This window comes from Oncorhynchus kisutch, linkage group LG17 (assembly GCF_002021735.2).
Source record: "Oncorhynchus kisutch isolate 150728-3 linkage group LG17, Okis_V2, whole genome shotgun sequence".
Lineage (NCBI taxonomy): Eukaryota > Metazoa > Chordata > Actinopteri > Salmoniformes > Salmonidae > Oncorhynchus > Oncorhynchus kisutch.
The window spans coordinates 12443449-12465932 of NC_034190.2; the positions used below are offsets into that span (position 1 = coordinate 12443449).

Genomic DNA, 22484 nt, shown 5'->3' on the forward strand with positions numbered 1-22484 from the left:
CTTCAGAGATGTTCGATCGGGTTTAAGTCCGGGCTCTGGCTGAGCCACTCAAGGACATTCAGAGACTTGCCCCGAAGCCATTCCTGCGTTGTGTTGGCTGTGTGCTTAGGGTCGTTGTTCTGTTGGAAGGTGAACCTTCGCCCCAGTCTGAGGTCCTGAGAAATCTGGAGTGGGTTTTCATCAAGGATGTCGCTATACTTTGCTCCATTCATCTTTCCCTTGATCCTGAGTAGTCTCCCAGTCCCTGCTGCAGAAAAACATCCCCACAGCATGATGCTGCCACCGCCATGTTTCACCGTAGGGATGGTGCCAGGTTTCCTCCAGGCGTGATGCTGTGCGTTCAGGCCAAAGAGTTCAATCTTGGTTTCATCAGACGAGAGAATCTTGTTTCTCATGGTCTGAGACTCTTTAGGTGCCTTTTGGCAAACTCAGTGTGCTGTCATGTGCCTTTTACTGATGAGTGGCTTCCGTCTGGCCACTCTACAATAAAGGCCTAATCGGTGAAGTGCTGCAGAGATTCTTGTCCTTCTGGAAGGTTCTCCTATCTCCACAGAGGAACTCTGGAGCTCTGTCAGAGTGACCATCGGGTTCTTGGTCACCTCCCCGACCAAGGCTCTTCTCCTCCGATTGCTCAGTTTGGCCAGCTCTAAGAAGAGTCTTGGTGATTCCAAACTTCTTCCATTTAAGAATGATGGAGGCCACTGTGTGCTTGGGGACCTTCAATGCTGCAGAAATGGGCTTGGTACCTTTCCCCAGATCTGTGCCTTGACACAATCCTGTCTCGGAGCTCTACGGAGAATTCCTTCGACCTCATGTCTTGGTTTTTGCTCTGACATGCACTGTCAACTGAGGGATCTTTATATAGACAGGTGTGTGCCTTTCCAAATCATGTCCAATCAATTGAATTTACCACAGGTTGACTCCAATCAAGTTGTAGAAACATCAAGGATGATCAATGGAAACAGGATGAACCTGAGCTCAATTTCAAGTCTCATAGCAAAGAGCCTGAATACTTATGTAAATAAGGTATTTTTCTTGTTTTTAATAAATTAGCTAAAATCTGTTTTCGCTTTGTCATTTACTGATTGGCTTACATTTTTTTCATTTTTTTTTGTTTACCTTTAAAATCAGTAGTTAATGAAATAAATACATATCAACTACATTATTTCTGTTGCCATTTGTTGTATAATCCAGTTTTTTTCTGGATCAAAAAGGGCCTTAGGTGGTGGGCGGTGGCAGTGGGTGCAGCAGAACTTTTCCAACATTTTAGAGGCCACCCATATAAAAAAAAAAGCCTTTATCAGTTTTATAGTACATTTCCTGAAACTCTACACATTCTACCACGTAGCCACAATTCTATGCATTTTCCCATGGCTAATGCAGTGTTCTTTTGCTGAAACGTAAAAATCAACACGGTTAAATTAATTGTTTTTTAAATTTAATTCCCCTGATTGTTAAGCTTTTATTTTGGTGAATCTTATAAAACAATATATAGGTCCATTTTCTTTTCTACATACTTTTATTTGTTTTTTTGTCTTAAGTTTACACTGAAAGTGTTTTTCCATAACAATGTCGGCTTAGGCGGGCAGCCCAATGATTTATATGGCAGACAAATCCCTGGTATCATCACCTTCCAATGTAAAAACCATGGACATTAAAAACAGAAGTAGGCATTGGTCTGACGCTGAAAAATAAAAGGACATTTTACATGAGCACCAACCATGTGCTACGAAAAGTTTTCAAAGGACACAGCTTTGACCCACAGTAGCTATGTTGGTATATTGTACTTCCAACCATGTGTAGGCAGGTTCCTTTGGGTGGTGGACCATTCTTGATAGACATGAAAAACCCAGTAGCGTTGCAGTTCTTGACACAAATCGGTTCGCCTGGCACCTACTACCATACCCTATTCAAAGGCACTTAAATACATTTGTCTTGCCCATTCACCCTTCATGTCTCAAGGCATAAAAATATTTTATTAACCGCTCTCCTCCCCTTCATCTACACTGATTTGAGTGGATTTATCAAGTGACATAAGGGATCATAGCATTCACGTGGTCAGTCTGTCATAGAAAGCGCAAGTGTTCTTCATGTTTTGTACATCTCTGACAAGGACCCTCACAGAAACAGTCAACTAACTCACAAAAACATGACAATCAGTTCGTTATGGTACCATCTTGGTAGTGGTGCTGCTGGTGGGTGTCATTTCCCTCTGGTTCTCAGGGCTGTGTTCTTCCTGTTGTGACCTCACAGAGGCCTCTGTCCCTGGGCTGCCCGCCTGGGACGGACCACTCACATGTCCACAACCAGCCCAGATAATTTGCAGTTGTGTTCCAAAGCAACACTTGTGTGTTCTTTTACAAGAATGACTAGCTATATTCAGCTGGGTTTGATGTTGTGGATAGGAGAAAGAGAGAGAAGGGGATTAACTAGGGGAGTTAACCTAACCTTAGTGTCTATGATGGCACAGGTCCTTCAAAACAAAATGTGAGGGGCCAGCTCTGGCCCAACCAGATGTGGTTAGTAAAAGGCAGGCTACATTTCTATGAGACAAACCTGTTCCATACATAGGATTCTGTAGTTCCATAAAAAGCCAGTGACATTCTAATCCCAACCCGACCAGCGTGTGGAGGAAGGCATTCCGTCCTTCCCGTTCATAACCACCAGGGAAGGGTTGAAGGTTGAGTGTTCAGCCCTATCCAGAGTTCAGAGGGAACACCACCCGCAGGGCTGGAGCTGGAGTAGCTGCCACCACACCAAGTTACCCATTGTGGCCACATCATTAGTATGGAATGTGGAGCTGGGAACACCAGAACCCCAGTTTGTTTACTGCTGGGAGTGTGGGTGTGAATATACAGTACACAGAGTCAAGCCCAGGATGATCAGTACAATGTCCCACGTCTGTGTCTCATAACACTCTATTCCCTCCATCAGTGTTTCCCAACCCTGGTCCTCCAGTACCCCCAACACTGCACAGTTTCGTTGTACCCCTTGACAAACACACCTCATTCAACTCACTGAAGGCTTGATAATTAGTTGACAAGTTCAATCAAGTGTGCTTGTCCAGGGTTACAATAAAAATGTGTACTGTTGAGGGTACTCAAGGACCAGTGTTGGGAAACAGTGCCCTACACAGTGCACTACTTTTGACCTAAGCCCTGTGGTTGGTACCTATGGGCCCTGGTAAAATGTAGTACACTATATAGGGAAGAGGATTCCACTTGGGACTGAGACTATAACGGTTGTAAGAGGTTCGGAATGCCTCTAACAACAGTTAAAAAACAATTGGCATACTTATAAAGTGTATAAATGTCACTCCAGTCCTGAAAGAAGAGAGGGCATGCTGGGTGTGGGGTAGGTCATAGTCATGTTTTACAGTTTTGGACGTCTCCAGAAGAATGTATGACACAACCGACAAATGATTTCACAGCATTACTTTGGTTTCCTGTTACAAGTGGTTTTTTTGTTGTTGATTTTTTATATATATTTTTTTACATGGGGACATTGTCTGGCTGTGTTTTTACTGCTGTTGGCCTAGGTAGCTTCTTCGTAATAGCATTTTCCAACTTTATCGTGGTTGAGTTAGTGAGCAGCGAGTACAGGCTTGGTGGGGTTGGCGTTAGCCCCCTGCGCTAGCTAGCACTACGCCAGACAGTCCCCTATTTGGAGACAGGGTGGGTCGAAGAAACAGCCATCATTAAAAAGCACCACACACAGATATGGAATGAATTATCTGTCAACCCTCACACAATAGGAAAACAAATTGAAGAAGGGGGAGCTGCAATTCCTGGGAGGTTGTCAACTGCCATTTTTACTGTGGGAAAGAGGGTTTTACGACTGGTTTAATATATTTTACAGCAATACAAAAGAGTGCCGCTGACTGTAGTGGTTTTGCATATGGGTCTTTATGAATCCTTTATTATGGACGGCTTAACAGATATTGCCACTAAATTGCTGCCAGGCAGCCTCACTCACTCACTCACTCACTCTATCCTTCCTTCTTCACCTCCCTCTCCAGTCTTTCTCTGACTAGCCCACGTCACCCCTCTCCCACTCCTCCCTCGACTTGGAGGGCCTGGTACTAGTGTGAACGGAAACGTAATCAAAACAGGTGCTATTGCCACCATTTTGTAGTCGTCCCTGTAGGCGACTGACCAGTCAATTCAGTGCTGATATTAAACTACATACCATTCAGTAAAACATCCCTACAGTATGACTATAGCTTGGGGAATAGAGATTTCCATGGCTGTCATAGAAGAGTAAGGCCAGGGAATAAAGTTCTTAAACAACATGTAAAGGGTTGGTCTCTTGTTTCATGAGCTGAAATAAAAGATCCCAGAAATGTTTCATATGCACAAAAAGCGTATTTCTCTCATTCTGTGCACACATTTGTTTACCTCTCTGTTAGTGAGCATTTCTCCTTTGCCAAGATAATCCATCCACCTGACACGTGTGGCATATCAAGAAGCTGATTCAACACCATGATCATTACACAGCTGCACCTTGTGACGGGGACAATAAAAGGCCACTCTAAAATGTGTTGTGTGACAAAACTGCACAATGCTACAGATGTCTCAAGTTGAAGGAGCATGCAATTGGAATGCTGAGTGCAGGAATGTCCACCAGAGCTGTTGCCAGAGAATTGAATGTTAATTTCTCTACCATAAGCCGCCTCCGTCATTTTAGAGAATTCGGCAGTACGTCCAACCGGCCTCACAACCACAGACCACGTGTATGTGTTGTATGGGTGAGCGGTTTTCTGATGTCAATGTTGTGAACAGAGTGCCCCATGGTGGCGGTGGGGTTATGTTATGGGCAGGCATAAGCTGACAAGGAACACAATTGTATTTTATTGTTGGCAATTTGAATGCACAGAGATACCGTGACGAGATCCTGAGGCCCATTGTCGTGCCATTTATCCGCGAAGGAGATGTGTTGCGCTGCAGGAGGGTATTGGTCACATATTGCTTTGGATTATAGTGGACTAAGCCAATATATTACTTCTATGCCTGAACTTTGAATTTGACTGGTTTTCTGATCCACACGCCTACCTTTTCTTTTTTAAAGGTATCTGTGACCAACATCTGTATTCCAAGTCATGTGAAATCCATATATACACATATATATATATATATATATATATATATATATTTATTTACACACACACACACACACACATATATATATTTACATACGTGTATATATATTTACACACACACACACAACTGTAACTCAGTAAAATCTTTGAAATTGTTGCGTTTATATATTTGTTCAGTGTATTTCATAAATGTATATTTTTCTCAATACGTCCTGAACTTTTCATACTGTACAGTTACTACAATAATTTACCTATTCAGACCAAGTTACACTGGCCTTTGTCCTGGTGCTGAGTAAAGAGTTCAAATCTCCAGTCAGCAATACCTCATGACTGTGGAAAGACAAAGCCACCCTCATTTTATATGGCTGGGGCCCTTACTTCATATCTGACAGTGTCCCCCAGGCTCAGAACATATAAAACTGAGGGAACCTAGCCAACACTGAGTGAGTAATCTACAGACCCTCCTTCCCTCACCTCCATGTTATTAAAATTCACATCCATGTCTATCAAGTGTTACTGCTTTGAAATCGTACGTTGTTTTCCTGGTAAGAATCTGTAGTCAATGTGTATAATTACATCTACTTCTAACGGCTACTCTTCATCACCAAAAGGAGAACAATTAGGGATGACTTTCTACATCAGGGATCCTCGACTGGCGGCCCGTGGGCCAAACTGGTTTTCAGAGACAATACATAAGAGACTGTGAAATCAGCTGTAAGTGATTTTAATTTAGGAACACTTCCCAAGTAATCCCACGGATAAGAGAGAGAAGTGATCGTATGCAACTGTAACCAAGGTATGACAAAAGATTATGTTTTAGTCAAATATTATATCCGTTTGGGCTTCTTGCAGTCAATTTGCCTTCTAGAAATGATTTGCAATTATGTTCCAGCCCCAACCCCCACCGACCATCCGCTCAAGAAAAAAAATAATCTAGTTGATGATCCCTGTTCTACATAGTACTAACATTCACAACCCAAGTAAAGTCTTAGCCTACTGTTCTCTGACTGACCGTGGAGAACAGCCAGCTAGCCAGAAGTTAGAAAAGACAAAGACTATTTAAGTCTAAGATGGATGAGGGGAAAAGGAGACCGGCTATAGGAAGCTATCTGTGATTGATTTATCCTTCTAGATGTGTGCCAGAAAGTAAGTATGGCCTGCCCCTCTCTCTCTCCCTCCCTCCCTCACTCACTGACACTTCCTGGAACACACAGTCATTATGACATCATGGCTCACACTTTCAGGACGATTTAAGCGGTCAGTTAACTACTGACTCAGAAACAGGCACAATAAAGAAATAGAGTGCCAGCAAGACAGTTTGCTACTGACTAAGAAAAAGGCAAACTGATGAGCTAGCCAAGCAGCAGCTGAGTCAGAGATGTTACTACATCACATGAAAGATGAATAGGGCGTTAACACTGACCTGAGACCAGCCATTGGCCAGTGGGAGATGCACTGATGGAACGCACCAGACTGCTGTGGCCAATGTACACCTGTTGAGAGGACACATCATTATGATTGGTACTGACTTAACTTACTTATTTCAGATCATCACCCCACCATGTGACATAGCAAGATTTTCTAACAAATACATGGAAGTCTTCCATCTCAGGTAACTCAAGCTAGCAGTAAAATCAGATTTAAAAAACATAAAACAACATCTCAAAGAGGACTGTGAAAAGACACACACACACACACACACACACACACACACACACACACACACACACACACACACACACACACACACACACACACACACACACACACACACACACACACACATCTTAGTAATGTAGTATTGTAATTGCGTAATGTAATAGTGGAGAAATGAACATTTGTATAATGCACATTGTTTTGTTTGATGTAATGTAGTTTCCTGTTTGGGTCCCAGGAAGAGGAGCTGCCTTGGCAACAGCTAATGGGGATTCTAATGAAATAATAAATTATCCTGTATTTTAAGGCTTATCCAGAAATGACAATTAGACCAAACATGTAAAGCAATTTTCTGAGAATGGTGCTGGATCATTTGACATAAAGAAGGGGACAAGTTGATGAAAAAGCTTTTAACAAAAAAGGTTCAAATCCAGGCATGTCACATGATTGCGCAAAATACAGGACAAAATATATTCCCAGCCGTTTCAGTGGTTGACCTACCAGGGACATGGTGGTGGGGAAGGGCTGCAGGTCCTTGGGTTTGGGCAGCTTGGGGATCAGATCTTCTGGATTCACATTCACCTGTGGAGACCAAGTGAGATGAATAGAGGTGAGGAACGTGTTGAGAACCAACTGACCATAGATGGGTCCTTCAAAATGAGCTGCTTTTCTTTATGAGCATCTACAAATCAATGTCCTATTTAACCAGACATTCAGGCAGGGTCTGTAGTCTCACCCTCATCTTGCGTTGGCGGGGACACAGGTAGAGGTCGAGGCAGCGTTCGAAGCGCTCGTGGATGAAGCGGGAGAAGGCGGGCACGGCCCTCAGACAGGAGTGTTTCTGGGGGAGGAACGGGAGCTTCCTGTCCTCTGCATCCTGCTGTTCCCACGCCATTCTCTGACATGGGGATAATGAACCAATGGTGGGTGAGTATACTAATGACTGGCTTGTACACTGGTTAATGATTGGTCTGTGTACTGTGACTGTAGTTACAAGGAGGGAACTCGGGACCAAAATGCTACAGTTGTTCTATGCTACCAATTGATCTGCTACAGTACAATTTTTGCCAAATTACAAAGAGAATGAGGTCATTCATGATGTTGCAAAAAAAATATATGTCCAAGTATGTGTGTGCAGCAAATACTTTCATAATTAGTCATAATGAACTATTTACCTCTTCCTCTGTGAGCAGGTACTCAGGTGGAGGGTTGTAGGACTCCTCGTGTCCGGGCAGCCTCATCTTGGGGGCGGGGACGTGCATCTTGTGGCGCCCCAGGATGGCGTTGGGGTCCTCCTTGGCCCACAGGTCGTAGTACTGAGGGGTGGTCTCTTTGGGCTTACGGGGCTTGATCCAACCCATCTTTATGGCATGGACCAGCTTCGAAACCTGGGAGAGGGAGAGAGGACAACAGTAGTGGTGAAACTTAAGTGTGTGTGTGTGTGTGTGTGTTCCCACAAATAATAATAATAATAATAATGTCAAAAAATGGAATAGAAGGTATCGACGGTATTGGTTAATAAAGATACAGTTTATAATGCAAACAGGGGGGGAGTCTAATGGTACTGGTGGGTTAATAATGCTATGGTTTATAATGGAAGGGGAGTCTAATGGTACTGGTGGGTTAATAATGCTATGGTTTATAATGGAAGGGGAGTCTAATGGTACTGGTGGGTTAATAATGCTACGGTTTATAATGGAAGGGGAGTCTAATGGTACTGGTGGGTTAATAATGCTATGGTTTATAATGGAAGGGGAGTCTAATGGTACTGGTGGGTTAATAATGCTACGGTTTATAATGGAAGGGGAGTCTAATGGTACTTGTGGGTTAATAATGCTACGGTTTATAATGCAAGGGGGGTCTCTAATGGTACTGGTGGGTTAATAATGCTATGGTTTATAATGCAAGGGGAGTCTAATGGTACTGGTGGGTTAATAATGCTATGGTTTATAATGCAAGGGGAGTCTAATGGTACTGGTGGGTTAATAATGCTACGGTTTATAATGCAAGGGGAGTCTCTAATGTACTGGTGGGTTAATAATGCTACGGTTTATAATGCAAGGGGAGTCTAATGGTACTGGTGGGTTAATAATGCTACGGTTTATAATGCAAGGGGAGTCTCTAATGTACTGGTGGGTTAATAATGCTACGATTTATAATGCAAGCGTGGGGTCTGTAAGCCTCCAATTTCAGAATCCCCATTTTAACTAAATGTCACCTTTGCTTGCACTTCAACTATGAGGGGATCATTACATTACAATGCCACATGTGGGTGCAGTTAGGAGTCAAACTGGAGGTAATGTGAGCATTTTCATTTTACTCCCACTATTTACTGTTAATATAAATACAGATTTACAGCATAAAACAAAGATGTTGAGTGAGCAGACAGAGAAGAACAGAGGGGTATTGAGGGGGGAGAGAGGGGGCACAGATAGACAGAGACACAGAGAGAGAGAGAACAAGAGAGCGCGAGAGAGAGAACAAGAGAACGAGAGAGAGCGAGAGAGAACGAGAGAGAGCGAGAGAGAACGAGGGAGAGGAGAGAGAACAAGAGAGCGAGAGAGAACAAGAGAGCGAGAGAGAACAAGAGAGCGAGAGAGAACAAGAGAGCGAGAGAGAACAAGAGAGCGAGAGAGAACAAGAGAGAACAAGAGAGCGAGAGAGAACAAGAGAGCGAGAGAGAACAAGAGAGCGAGAGAGAACAAGAGAGCGAGAGAGAACAAGAGAGCGAGAGAGAACAAGAGAGCGAGAGAGAACAAGAGAGCGAGAGAGAACAAGAGAGCGAGAGAGAACAAGAGAGCGAGAACGAGGGAGAGGAGAGAGAGAGAACCTTCTCCTTCTCTATGAGCGAGGGGATGAAGCTCCGTTTGTCCTGGGGCCTGTTGGTCACCGGATGGATCATGACCTCGTTGGTGAAGAAGTCCACTGACGGCTAAAAGAAAAACAGTTTATGAGAGCAAAAAGGAGAGAGATATACACTGCTCAAAAAAAATAAAGGGAACACTTAAACAACACAATGTAACTCCAAGTCAATCACACTTCTGTGAAATCAAACTGTCCACTTAGGAAGCAACACTGAATGACAATAAATTTCACATGCTGTTGTGCAAATGGTATAGACAACAGTTGGAAATTATAGGCAATTAGCAAGACACCCCCAATAAAGGAGTGGTTCTGCAGGTGGTGACCACAGAACACTTCTCAGTTCCTGTGCTTCCTGGCTGATGTTTTGGTCACTTTTGAATGCTGGCGGTGCTTTCACTCTAGTGGTAGCATGAGACGGAGTCTTACAACCCACACAAGTGGCCCAGGTAGTGCAGCTCATCCAGGATGGCACATCAATGCGAGCTGTGGCAAGAAAGTTTGCTGTGTCTGTCAGCGTAGTGTCCAGAGCATGGAGGCGCTACCAGGAGACAGGCCAGTACATCAGGAGACGTGGAGGAGGCCGTAGGAGGGTAAGAACCCAGCAGCAGGACCGCTACCTCCGCCTTTGTGCAAGGAGGAGCAGGAGGAGCACTGCAAAATGACCTCTAGCAGGCCACAAACGGTCAGAAACAGACTCCATGAGGGTGGTATGAGGGCCCGACGTTCACAGGTGGGGGTTATGCTTACAGCCCAACACTGTGCAGGACGTTTGGCATTTGCCAGAGAACACCAAGATTGGCAAATTTGCCACTGGCGCCCTGTGATCTTCACAGATGAAAGCAGGTTCACACTGAGCACGTGACAGAGTCTGGAGACGCCGTGGAGAACATTCTGCTGCCTGCAACATCCTCCAGCATGACCGGTTTGGCAGTGGGTCAGTCATGGTGTGGAGTGGCATTTCTTTGGGGGGCCGCACAGCCCTCCATGTGCTCGCCAGAGGTAGCCTGACTGCCATTAGGTACCGAGAAGAGATCCTCAGACCCCTTGTGAGACCATATGCTGGTGCGGTTGACCCTGGTTTCCTCCTAATGCAAGACAATGCTCATGTGGCTGGAGTGTGTCAGCAGTTCCTGCAAGAGGAAGGCATTGATGCTATGGACTGGCCCACCCGTTCCCCAGACCTGAATCCAATTGAGCACATCTGGGACATCATGTCTCTCTCCATCCACCAACGCCACGTTGCACCACAGACTGTCCAGGAGTTGGCGAATGCTTTAGTCCAGGTCTGGGAGGAGATCCCTCAGGAGACCATCCGCCACCTCATCAGGAGCATGCCCATGCGTTGTAGGGAGGTCATACAGGCACGTGGAGGCCACACACACTACTGAGCCTCATTTTGACTTGTTTTAAGGACATTACATCAAAGTTGGATCAGCCTGTAGTGTGGTTTTCCACTTTAATTTTGAGTGTGACTCCAAATCCAGACCTCCATGGGTTAATAAATTAGATTTCCATTGATAATTTTTGTGTGATTTGGTTGTCAGCACATTCAACTATGTAAAGAAAAAAGTATTTAATAAGAATATTTCATTCATTCAGATCTAAGATGTGTTATTTTAGTGTTCCCTTTATTTTTTTGAGCAGTGTATATCACAAGCTGTGGGAAGTTTAATAGACAGCCCAATTGACTGAACTAGAATAATTGGACCACCAAAGGTTCAAGACAGGTAGCAGCTGATGACGACATGACTGACTGACAGCCTGGGATTTTTCTTTATTTTACAGTTCTGGTGTTAAAAGTTATTTTTATTTTTTAACATTTGAGTTATTTTGCAAACGCTCTTATACAGAGTGACTTACAGTACTGAGTGCATTCATTTTCATATATGTTTGTACAGGTCTCCCAAAGTGCCATGCTCTACCAACAGACACACGGGACCAAGTGAATCATCTGTCGCTTGCTTTGCAGTGATCGGTTTAGTTTACATGCTTCTGTAATCCCACTGGCATTAACACAAGACAGAGAGCTGAGGCATTACATCCATGACACCATCTAGGTTCCAGACACTACAGCAGGGCCTTTACAATTCAGTGTGTGTGTGTGTGTGTGCATGCATGTAACCCAATTAAAACCTCTCCAGCAAACCCTGCTTATTGCAGTACAGGACAACTCTTCCCTCTCCAGTTGTGGGTTCAAATACTACTTAAATTCTTTAACAGACTCTATGCGCCAGTCTGCCTGCAGTGCCAGGTGGACAGGGTTTACAATTGTGGGACACTTGAATTGGTTCCATTGCAACAAGCAAGCTCATTCAGTCACAGCTAAAGTACCTGAAATGTATTCAAATTGTATTTGAACCCATGTCTGCTTTCGAAGGACTTGTTCTAAGTGGTGAAGAGAGCAGGGAGTGCAGACGAGGTTTGGGTTACGTTAGGAACATAAGTGGTTAATGGACTGAGGTCTAGTTTGCCCTCTCTAATGGCGGGTATGCTGTAGTCATTATCTGCTCAGTCATTGAACAGAGCCACCAGCCGCTGACGCGTCAAGTCAAAACTGGGTCATATTCCCTACACACCAAACAGGGGACGGACGAACTGAAACAGGGAGGGAATACTTCAAACGTTATCCAATAAGAAACGTTTGCCGTTGCAAAACGTTTTGCTACGTTTGGCCCTGATGAATAGGACCTTGGTGCCGAGCAGACTTGAGAGCAGTCATAACATGACCCGAGTCTTTACCTCGTACTCATTGAAGTTGACGTCGCCGAACTGGCCCTTCTGAAGACGGTGCACCAGGTCCACCTGCTCGTCTGACAGACGGATGTCTGAGGCTGTCGTCTTGTCATGGACCGTACGCCTGGTGGAGATGGAGGGAGGGAGGGAGAGAGGGACAGAGGGAGGGACGGAGGGAGGGACGGAGGGAGCGAGGGAGAAAGAGAGAGAAGCCAGGTCAGAAAACAGGTATACACATACGAGAGAGCTCATCTTCATCCTCTCCTCATCTCACCAGTAGTCTGGGTTCTCCATCTTGTCCAGGAACTCATCCAGCTCGTCTTTGTTCCTGATGGGCTTAAAGATCTTCTTCCCGTCCAGGTTATAGCCGATGTGAGGGTAGTCCTGGTACCACTCCATGGGAATGTTGCCCACCGTGTTACGAATGTCCTGGGAGAGAAAGGAGAGACAGAGAGAACCGTGTCAATAACAGTGTCGAAAAACACTTGAGGACTAAATGTTTGTCTTAGCATTAGACAAGCTTGCACAAGGGCTGTTACAGTCCTTCATATATCACTTTTCATAGAACCCCCTCTGGCCTAGTGGAATACGGAGTGGATATTTGTACTCTGGGAATAGAGTTTTTCTTTACCCTCATGAATAGACCCTCAGGCTGGACTAGCCTGCAAACACTCTCACCCTCATCATCCTTTTCCTCCATTCTATGAATGCTATTGGCTGGATGAGGCCTGGGACGGTAAGGCGGGTGGAGTACAGGGCCTGGCCTGGTGGGTGGAGTACAGGTGGAGTACAAGGTCTGGCCTGGTGGGTGGAGTACAGAGCAGGGCCTGGCCTGGTGGATGGAGTACAGAGCAGGGCCTGGCCTGGTGGGTGGAGTACAGAGCAGGGCCTGGCCTGGTGGGTGGAGTACAGAGCAGGGCCTGGCCTGGTGGATGGAGTACAGGGCCTGGTGGATGGAGTACAGGGCCTGGTGGGTGGAGTACAGAGCCTGGCCTGGCGGGTGGAGTACAGAGCAGGGCCTGGCCTGGTGGGTGGAGTACAGAGCCTGGCCTGGCGGGTAGAGTACAGAGCAGGGCCTGGCCTGATGGGTGGAGCCACACACGCGCTCACACACACACACACACACACGCTCGCACACACACACACACACACACACACACACGCGCTCGCACACACACACGCGCTCGCACACACACACACACGCGCTCGCACACACACACACACGCGCTCGCACACACACAAACACGCGCTCGCACACACACACACACGCTCGCACACACACACACACGCGCTCGCACACACACACACACGCGCTCGCACACACACACACACGCGCTCGCACACACACACACACGCGCTCGCACACACACACACACGCGCTCGCACACACACACACACGCGCTCGCACACACACACGCGCTCGCACACACACACGCGCTCGCACACACACACGCGCTCGCACACACACACAGCTGAAAGCTCTCAGAAGTAGTGAGCCACTCTTTAATGTAGAGCCTGCACCTGTGAGTGATTGCAATAAAAACACCAGATCCAATTAGAAGGGATTGGGCAGAGGTGGCACGCTTTTTCTCATAGCCAGCTGGGGAGACCCTCCCACACACACTGTCCATCCTCAAAGCCCCACTCAACACACACACACACACACACACACACACACAGAGAATGGGCATTGGCACCAACTCTAGCTCCAGGTGACCCTTGAGAGGTTGAGAAGGTTGTGTTGTTGCGACTACAGAAACGTGACAGTCAGGAAGCAGAAACAGAATAAATACTATTGTGATACTTCCTGTCTGGAAACACAATCTAACTGGCTGGTTCTTAATGGGTGACCTCTATAAAAGGTCACCCTGCCTTGCTAAGTCCAGACCTCTAGAGAGCTATCACGCCACCTCTGGAGACAGAACTACATGCTACTGCAAAAACAAAACATGTAGAATGATTCCGTGTGGTGGTTCACTGACTGTATGCCTGACCTTATCCCTTCACCTAGCCTCGTCTCACACACACAAAACTCCAGACTCAAACATGCACACACATTCTCCATATACACTGCTGCACTTCGTATGGGCTCCCGAGGGGCGCAGCGGTCTAAGGCGATGCATGTCAGTGCTAGAGGCATCACTACAGACCCTGGTTCAATTCCAGGCTGTATCACAACCGGCCGTGATTGGGAGTTCCATAGGGCAGCACACAATTGGCCCAGTGTCGTCCGTGTTAGGGTTTGGCCGGGGTAGGTCGTCATTTTAAATAAGAATTTGTTCATAACTGACTTGCCTAGTTAAATATAGGTCAAACATTTTTTATATATTTTTTAAAATGTGTATTATTTACCCTGCTGACAGTCTTTGATATGAAATAATGCATTGTTGGGAAAGAGCTTGCAAGTCAGCATTTCACTGTACTGTTTACACCTGCTGTGTCCTGTGCATCTGATAAATACACTGATATGATATACTGTGTGCACAAAACATTAGGTATACCTGCTCTTTCCATGACAGACTGACCAGGTGGAAGCAATTTTTTGTAAAAATAAATTAACCTTTATTTAACCAGGCAAGTCAGTTAAGAACAAATTCTTATTTACAATGACGGCCTAGGAACAGTGGATTAACTGCCTGTTCAGGGGCAGAACGACAGATTTGTACCTTGTCAGCTCGGGGGTTTGAACTCGCAACCTTCCGGTTACTAGTCCAACGCTCTAACCACTAGGCTCTAACAACTAGGCTATGCTGCCTAGTGGTCACTTGTTAAACCCACTTCAAATCAGGAGACACATTAAAGAAGGATCTTAAGGACCTCCCGGTCATGGCCGGCTGCGAACACAGAGTCTCTGGTGGCAGAGCTAGCAGTGCCCTAGCCCACTGCGCCACCCGGGAGGCCCGTATGTCTGCTATTTATAGAGTGAAGTGTCTTTGAACAGGGTATGGTAGTAGAGGCCAGGTGCACTGGATCTGTGTCTACAACTGAAACAACGCTGCTGGGTTTGTCAAGTGCAACAGCTTCTCAATATTAGGAAGTTGTTCCTAATGTTTTGTATATTCACTGTCTATCTCCCCAACACTAGCCTGGATCAGTTTCAATCTCTATGCATAACCAAAACTGCCGTTCAAACATCCACATCTAATTGCATCCCTCACATTTATGTAGCCTGGTTAGCACTTAACCTGAACTTGTAGTACTAAGTTAGTGGACCATTCACAACATGCTAAACTGCACGAGGCCCAGACCCTCCACTTTAAGCTACAGTCAACATGCTAAACTGTACGAGGCCCAGACCCTCCACTTTAAGCTACTAAACTGAGGAGAAGCGAATGAGAGAAGGACCAGTCAGCAAGCCCCCCCACCACGACACAGCCCGATGGTCAACTCCAACCAACCCCAGTCCCCCTGGCCTGTGTCGCTGTCACCAATGCCTCCCTGCTTCACTGGGGCCTGGAAGACTGGAGGAAAGAGAGAGTGTAACGGGGTCAACGACAGACAAAATGTTCCATTTGACGAGCTCTAGAATCACACATGACTTCTGGGCAAGAGAGACAGTGTTTCGGTCCGGGGGATCGAGTTTCGCCAAAGAGTGGGCTCTCACCTCCTCCAATGCACCGAGAGGAAGCCAGCGAAGCAAATGAGATTCAACAAGATGGGTTAGATTCGTGATTTATGCATCATTGTTTCCGACGTGTTGCCAGAATGTTAACTCCTGTTTTCTTAACCTCAACGTTCAAACGCAACCGTTTATTTTACTATGGTAAGGATGACTCCAATACATTGATATAACACTACAGGGACAAAGAAAAGCAAACATGACAACCCAATAGGATTCAGCTGGAAATGATAGATATTAAATAGACTTAGAACAAAATGATTTGATCCCAGGGTTGACAAGAGACAAGGAGTTAGTACGCCAACAAGCAACGAGAATCAACAAAAAAACACAGAAGAACTGAGATTGCATACTCTACCCTCACACAGTCATGTCGCCAAGAACTATTCTTATATTGACTGCCCAGGTTATTAGCTGGCTTTACTCAATGTATTTTTTTTTTTAGCACTTACAAAAGGCTGCTGGTTGTTGCCTGGCTGGCTGCTGTTAGGATGGGATTTCAGGACTGAGTGTCAGACTGTGCTGATGGGAGTAACTGCTGGACTGGTCACTGCTGGACTGGTCACTGCTGTGGGCCTGAGAGGACTTTGACTGTCACAGCTGGACAGTGTGTGTGGATGTGTGTGTGTGTGTGTGTGTATGTATGTATGTATGTATGTATGTATGTATGTATGTATGTATGTATGTATGTATGTATGTATGTATGTATGTATGTATGTATGTATGTATGTATGTATGTATGTATGTATGTATGTATGTATGTATGTATGTACGTATGTACAGTTGAAGTTGTAAGTTTACCCACACTTAAGTTGGAGTCATTAAAACTCATTTTTCAACCATTCCACAAATTTCTTGTTAACAAACTACAGTTTTGGCAAGTCGATTAGGACATCTACTTTGTGCATGACACAAGGAATTTTTCCAACAGTTGTTTAGAGACAGATTATTTTACTTATAATTCACTGTGTCACAATTCCAGTGGGTCAGAAATGTACTAAGTTGACTGTGCCTTTAAACAGCTTGGAAAATTCCAGAAAATGATGTCATGGCTTTAGAAGCTTCTGATAGGCTAATTGACATCCTTTGAGTCAATTGGAGGTGTACTTGTGGATGTATTTCAAGGCCTTCCTTCAAACGCAGTGCCTCTTTGCTTGACATCATGGGAAAATCAAAAGAAATCAGCCAAGACCTCAGAAAAAAGTTGTAGACCTCCACAAGTCTGGTTCATCCTTGGGAGCAATTTCCAAACGCCTGAAGGTACCACGTTAATCTGTACAAAAAATAGTATGCAAGTACAAACACCATGGGACCACGCAGCCGTCATACCGCTCAGGAAGGAGTCGCGTTCTGTCTCCTAGAGATGAACGTACTTTGATGCAAAAAGTGCAAATCAATCCCAGAACAACAGCAGAGGACCTTGAAGATGCTGGAGGAAACAGGTACAAAAGTATCTATATCCACAGAAAAATAGAGGCCTATATCGACAGAACCTGAAAGGCCGGTCAGCAAGGAAGAAGCCACTGCTCCAAAACCACAATAAAAAGCCAGACTCCGGTTTGCAACTGCACATGGAGACAAAGACCGTACTTTTTGAGAAATGTCCTCTAGTCTGATGAAACAACAATAGAACATTTTGGCCATATCGACCATTGTTGTTTGGAGGAAAAAGGGGCACGCTTGCAAGCCGAAGAACACCACCCCAACCGTGAAGCACGGGGGTGGCAGCATCATGTTGTGGGGGTGCTTTGTTGCAGGAGGGACTGGTGCACTTCACAAAATACATTGCATCATGAGGAATTTAAAGTATGTGGATATATTGAAGCAACATCTCAAGACATCAGTCAGGAAGTTAAAGCTTGGTCGCAAATGGTCTTCCAAACATATAATGAACCCAAGCATACTTCCAAAGTTGACTTAAGGACAGGCTCTGTACACCACCCACCAGGCCAGGTCCTTTACTCCACCCACCATACTTCCAAATGACTTAAGGACAACAAAGTCAAGGTGTTGGAGTGGCCATCACAAAGCCCTGACCTCAATCCTACAGAACATTTGTGGGCAGAACTGAAAAAGCACATGGAGCAAGGAGGCCTACAAACCCGACTCAGTTACACCAGCTCTGTCAGGAGGAATGGGCCAAATTCACCCAATTTAAAAGCAATGCTACCAAATACTAATTGAGTGTATGTAAACTTCTGACCCACTGGGAATGTGATGAAAGAAATAAAAGCTGAAATAAATCACTCTACTAGTATTCTGACATTTCACATTCTTAAAATAAAGTGGTGATCCTAACTGACCTAATACAGGGAATGTTTACTTGGATTAAATGTCAGGAATTGTAAAATAAAAAAAGAAAGAGTTTAAATGTATTTGGCTACGGTGTATGTAAACTTCTGACTTCAACTGTATGTATGTATGTATGTATGTATGTATGTATGTATGTATGTATGTATGTATGTATGTATGTATGTATGTATGTATGTATGTATGTATGTATGTATGTATGTATGTATGTATACATGTATACATGCATACACACACTAATTTCAAAACGGTTCACCCGACAGTTGGCACTTTACCTATTCATTGTATCATTTCAAATCCAAAGTGCTGGAGTACGGAGCCAAAACAACAAACGTGTCACTGTCCCAATACTGTTGGAGCTCACTGTATTAAAACTTTACCAATTTCCTCTCAGGTTGATTTATTCTTTACAATGTTTCAGCTAGTGTGTCATAGCCAGCTCAGCCAAACCAGTGTCTTAATGAGATGACAACATCAAAACAGACACCTCAGCGTTCTCACAGATCTTACAATTGAGTGCAACTTGACACCCCTTGTTTTCAGTAAGACCTGCTCTTAAAAGAGGTCCTTCTGACCCCCTTCCAGGGTGTATCCGTGTATGTGTATGCACATTTGTGTGACCACCTCCCTCAAGACTGGGGCCACACCATTTCTACCACAACACTGGGTAAGTCACCCAGCCTGATCACTGTATAATCATGACTATTATCAAGTCATCTATCAAACGAGAACAGAGAATGTTTAGCCACCTCTATCCGTAAAAACATGATGCCAACACTTCTCACAGGCCTATGGGGAGAGACACAACATGAGGACGGGTGATGACAACTTGAAATAAGATAGGACCCAACGGGCCAATCATAACTGAATCACGACTTCTATGGTACTTGGTTCAGCTCCCAGTAATGGTATAGGGTGCTACCAGGCAAACTGATGCATCCAAAACTCAGCTAAACTCAGCTAAACCAATGGTTTTCAATGACAGCAATATGTCTGAGGAATGCAGCACTACCATCCAGCGGTGTACTTGTTGTATGTGTTTTGGTTTGAAACTTGTCTCAGGAAGCAAAGGAAAATCGTGAAACAAACAAACATCCAACTTAACCCAACCTGGGTTTAGAATAACAACGGCCAACAACTTGAATGGGACAGCATTTCCCATAAGAATAGCATTGTAGGCGTGCCTTCATCCACAGCGCTGATTATGCTGACTATGATGCCAGGCCGCCAGGGCTCATGGGTGACATGGTGGTACAAAGTCTGCCATAGACAGGCCAACAGACTATACTAGGTAGAGGTCGACCGATTAAATCGGAATGGCCGATTAATTAGGGCCGATTTCAATTTTTCATAACAAAACGGAAATAGTTATTTTTGGAAGCCGATTTTGCCGATTTAAATATATATTTCTTTACAACTTTATTTAACGAGGCAAGTCAGTTAGAACACATTCTTATATACAATGACGGCCTAGGAAAGGTGGGTTAACTGCCTTGTTCAGGGGCAGAATGACAGATTTTTACCTTGTCAGCTCGGGGATTCAATCTTGCAACCTTACGGTTAACTAGTCCAACGCTCTAACCACCTGCCTCACGAGGAGCCTGCCTGTTACGCGTTAAACTTATCTTATAAAAAACAATAAATCAATCATAAATCACTAGTTATAACCACACATGGTTGATGATGTTACTAGTTTATCTAGCGTGTCCTGCGTTGCATATAATCGATGCGGTGCGCATTCGCGAAAAAGAATTGTCGTTGCTCCAACGTGTACCTAACCATAAACATCAATGCCTTTCTTAAAATCAATACACAGAAGTATATATTTTTAAACCTGCATATTTAGCTAGAAGAAAGGTTAGCAGGGAATATTAACCAGGTGAAATTGTGTCACTTCTCTCGCGTTCATTGCATGCAGTCAGGGTATGTGCAACAGTTTGGGCCGCCTGGCTCATTGTGAACTAATCTGCCAGAATTTTACGTAATTATGACATAACATTGAAGGTTGTGTAATGTAACAGCAATATTTAGACTTAGGGATGACATCTGTTAGATAAAATACGGAACGGTTCCGTATTTCACTGAAATAATAGGTTTTGTTTTCGAAATGATAGTTTCTGGATTCGACCATATTAATGACCAAAGGCTCATATTTCTGTGTGTTATGTTATAATTAAGTCTATGATTTGATAGAGCAGTCTGACTGAGCGGTGGTAGGCACCAGCAGGCTCGTAAGCATTCATTCAAAACAGCACTTTTGTGCGTTTTGCCAGCAGCTCTTCGCAATGCTTCAAGCATTGAGCTGTTTATGACTTCAAGCCTATCAACTCCTGAGATTAGTCTGGTGTAATTGATATGAAATGGCTAGCAAGTTAGCGGGGTGCGCGCTAATAGCGTTTCAAACGTCACTCGCTCTGAGACTTGGAGTATTTGTTCCCCTTGCTCTGCATGGGTAACGCTGCTTCGAGGGTGGCTGTTGTCGATGTGTTCCTGATTCGAGCCCAGGTAGGAGCGAGGAGAGGGACGGAAGCTATACTGTTACATTGGCAATACTAAAGTGCCTATAAGAACATCCAATAGTCAAAGGTTAATGAAATACAAATGGTATAGAGAGAAATAGTCCTATAATTCCTATAATAACTACAACCTAAAACTTCTGGCCTGGGAATATTGAAGACTCATGTTAAAAGGAACCACCAGCTTTCATATGTTCTCATGTTCTGAGCAAGGAACTGAAACGTTAGCGTTCTTACATGGCACATATTGCACTTTTATTTTCTTCTCTAACACTTTGTTTTTGCATTATTTAAACCAAATTGAACATGTTTCATTATTTATTTGAGGCTAAAATTATTTTATTGATGTATTATATTAAGTTAAAATAAGTGTTCATTCAGTATTGTTGTAATTGTCATTATTACAAATAAAAACATTTTTAAATTTTTTTAAAATTATTATTATTATTTTTTATTTATTTAAATCGGCTGATTAATCAGTATCGGCTTTTTTTCGGTCCTCCAATAATCGGTATCGGCGTTGAAAAATCAATCGTCGACCTCTACTACTAGGTCCCAAAACCTCAACCATCAAATAAAGAGAAAGAGAAAAAGGAAGAGAGAAATAAAGATAAAGAGGGAAAGGGGAAAGAGACTGAAACAAAGAAAGAGAAGACACTGAAAGAGGGTGAGAATGAAAGAGAAAGAAATTATAAACATACACTGAGTCCCCTAATCTGTTCCCCCCAGCCTGCAGCTTTGGTTAGGGCCCCCAGCCTTAATTAGGGCCCCTGGCCTGCAGCTTTGGTTAGGGCCCCCAGCCTGCAGCTTTGGTTAGGGCCCCCAGCCTGCAGCTTTGGTTAGGGCCCCCAGCCTGCAGCTTTGGTTAGGGCCCCCAGCCTTAATTAGGGCCCCCAGCCTACAGCTTTGGTTAGGGCCCCCAGCCTGCAGCTTTGGTTAGGGCCCCCAGCCTGCAGCTTTGGAGGGGTAAGCTGGTGCTGCTGTCAGAGAGCAGACCAGCTGCGGTTGGTGGAGGAAAATCCAGGTCTGTCTCTCTCTCTCTCTCTCTCCATAACGATGGAGGGAGCGAGTCTCACTTTTTCCACTCCTTTGTGCCGCTGACCTCTTCCTCCTCACAGTGGCTGGAATTCCTTGGCTGCAGGAATAACAGGGGGATTGCAGCATGCAATGTGGGTAAGAGCATGACTTCATCCTTCATTACAAATAGAAAGATATGCCTTCAGGTATTTTTTGATTGTCAAGGCACCTAAGATAAATTATCTCCCCTCACTGTTGCTTGTTATCCCAGTGGTGACATAGTGTAGTGCAGTCAGTGTGCATTTGAAGGTCACTGATAGACAGTACTCTACAGATCAACACAAATGTGGACACAGAGGATGGCCAAAAAGCAACTGAAAGTGAAAGCTGGAAGGCAAAGTAAAATCACTATACAGTCCACCAATATTGGAATAGTCTAATATGACCCATTTCAGGAAGCTAGGCGTATGTCACATGTCACTACTTCACAGGAGGCATTTGAAAAAACAAATGTTTTAATCAAAATGGCAGAAATGTCTTCTGGAACATCCACACTTTGATGTGCCCTAATAAAATAAAAACTTGTATTCCATCTGTAAATACAAATGATATGTTAAATTATGACCCTAGTTGGTTTAGCCACAGAAAAAGACAGGAACCTTCCTGCTAG

General features: G+C 44.4%; 1 protein-coding gene across 2 annotated transcripts in view; it reads right to left on the reverse strand.

Annotated features, from left to right (window-relative positions):
• The window catches only part of LOC109907180 (ribosome biogenesis protein bop1), a 91007-nt gene that overhangs the window by 9890 nt on the left and 58633 nt on the right, over positions 1-22484 (reverse strand). For both annotated transcript variants that reach the window (XM_020504992.2, XM_020504993.2), the window contains 7 exons: positions 12627-12781; positions 12359-12476; positions 9585-9686; positions 7930-8142; positions 7491-7652; positions 7256-7336; positions 6522-6591 (listed from right to left, as the gene is read on the reverse strand). In XM_020504992.2, the coding sequence (XP_020360581.1) occupies positions 6522-6591; positions 7256-7336; positions 7491-7652; positions 7930-8142; positions 9585-9686; positions 12359-12476; positions 12627-12781 (901 nt within the window). The remainder of the gene's footprint in view (positions 1-6521; positions 6592-7255; positions 7337-7490; positions 7653-7929; positions 8143-9584; positions 9687-12358; positions 12477-12626; positions 12782-22484) is intronic.